Here is a 2153-nt window from a genome sequence, read left to right as displayed (position 1 = left end):
GTAAGCTTTTGAATTATAAGTCTGGACTTTGGAAAAGAGCTCAGGGTTAGAGATCTAAATTCAGGAGTTGTAGGTATATAGATGGTGTTTAAAGCTGTAAGACCGAATAAGATCACCAAGGTAGAGTGTAAATAGAAAAAAGAAGAGGATCAAGGACTGAGCTCTGAGCTACTCCAAACTTAAGAGTCAGAGAGAGAGGAGGAATAAGCAAAGAAGACTGAGGAGGAGCAACCTGTATGGTAGGAGGAAAACTCAGAGCCTGGTGCCTTGGAAGATCAGAGAAGACAGTCTTTCAAGGAGTAGTAAGCAATCAACTCGGTCAAATGTTATTGATAGATCAAAAAGATGAGCACAGAGAATTGACCACTGCAGTTGGCAAAATAAAGACCCTGATGACTTTGACAAGAGTAATTTCCATGGAGTGATGGAGTGAAAGCCTGATTAGAGTGGGCTTAAGAAAAAAACAAGTACAACAGAATTGGATATAGCTAATATATTCAACGGTATCAGATGTTTAATTGCCAAGGCAAATGCAAAGGAATTGGATTCTATGATAGATGGTGAAAGAAAAAGGATCAAGGGAGGATGAGAGAAAAGGTGGGAGTTAAGTTAGGATATGGACAAATAGCAGTTGATCATCACCCCCGCCACACACACACACACACACACACACACACATTCATTTTTAAATAAAATAGATTACTGAGTTAACTTAAGGACTCTTGTCTTCTTTTTACTATAATAAGAAAATAAAGAGGTTTAATACACATGTTGTCAGGACGTCTTAGAAGTAATCTTACTTTTAGCAGAGAATGAATTATGATTTTTCTGGTATTTTTTTGTACAATTTACTTTCTCGGTTTCTTTCTTATCCTAGCAAATGAATCATCCATTCTGAGACAAAGGTATGAGCAACCACACAACAGTGACTGAATTTATTCTCCTGGGATTCAGGGATCATCCAGAGCTACAGTGCCTTCTTTTTCTGGTGTTTCTAGTTGTCTATATGATCACTGTGCTTGGCAATCTTGGCATGATCCTATTAATCAAGACTGACCCACGTCTCCACACTCCAATGTACTTTTTCCTCAGTAACTTGTCCCTTGTTGACTTTTGTTATTCTTCTGTTGTTAGCCCTAAGATGCTAGTGAATTTGTGGGTGGAGAACCCAGTCATTTCATTTAATGAATGTGCCTCACAATTCTTCTTTTTTGGTTCCTTTGCTGGCATTGAGGGCTTCCTGTTGGCCGTGATGGCCTATGACCGTTACGTGGCCATTTGCAAGCCTCTCCTTTACACAGTCACTATGTCCCCCCATCTTAACGTCCTCCTGGTGTTGGCCACATACCTTGCAGGCTTTATGAATGCTGCCATTCACACTGGCTTCACCTTCCAACTGTCTTTCTGCCACTCAAATGTCATCAACCACTTTTTCTGTGACACTCCACCCCTCCTGAAACTCTCTTGTTCTGATACACATGTCAATGAGATTGTCATTTTTGCTTTTGCCAGTTTTAATGAGCTGAGCTGCCTTGTGATTATTGTAATTTCTTATCTCTACGTCCTCATTGCCATCTTGAGGATCCATTCTGCTGAGGGGAGGCGCAAAGCCTTTTCCACCTGTGCTTCCCACTTGATGGTGGTCACCATCTTCTTTGGCACAATCCTGTTCATGTATCTGCGCCCCAGCTCCAGCTACTCAATGGACCAAGACAAAGTGGTATCTGTGTTTTATACAGTGGTCATCCAAATGTTGAATCCTCTCATCTACAGTCTGAGAAACAAGGAGGTCAAAGCTTCCTTAGGTAAAATTTTTAATGCAATCTCTTTTTACTTTTGTACTTAGAATCATCAAAGCATGGGATTAAGGACTCTGAGGGAACCTAGAAGTGACCAAACCCACCTCCACTGACCCGGGCTCCATTTCATTCTGTCATGAGGTTTCTTTTATTTTTTTGATAGTGGAGTTGGACCAAATGTCCTAAGCATCCTGAGGAATATGATCACTCTGTATAAATCCCATTTATTCCACAGAACCTCTATGCTTGAAAATAAACAAATATCACATTTCAACTCCCTGTTCAGAGGTATAAAACCCAGTCTAAAAGCAGCTGAAAGAGAAAATACTGAGTGGCAGGAGGAATGACCCCATT

At 40.5% G+C, this 2153-nt stretch overlaps 1 protein-coding gene across 1 annotated transcript; it reads left to right on the top strand.

Annotated features, from left to right (window-relative positions):
• The first annotated feature begins 907 nt into the window (after positions 1–907).
• Positions 908–1846, top strand: LOC131395677 (olfactory receptor 5AP2-like). The gene has a single exon (XM_058527520.1). The coding sequence runs from the start codon at positions 908–910 to the stop codon at positions 1844–1846; it is 939 nt and encodes a 312-aa protein (XP_058383503.1).
• The last annotated feature ends 307 nt before the right edge of the window (positions 1847–2153 follow it).

Source organism: Diceros bicornis, chromosome 31 (genome assembly GCF_020826845.1).
Source record: "Diceros bicornis minor isolate mBicDic1 chromosome 31, mDicBic1.mat.cur, whole genome shotgun sequence".
Taxonomy (NCBI): Eukaryota; Metazoa; Chordata; class Mammalia; order Perissodactyla; family Rhinocerotidae; genus Diceros; species Diceros bicornis.
This window is presented reverse-complemented; position numbering and strand designations above follow the sequence as displayed.

What these genes read in the sequence shown, in the direction of transcription:
- LOC131395677 (XM_058527520.1), top strand. Translation starts at nt 908, where the DNA reads ATGAGCAACCACACAACAGTGACTGAATTTATTCTCCTGGGATTCAGG.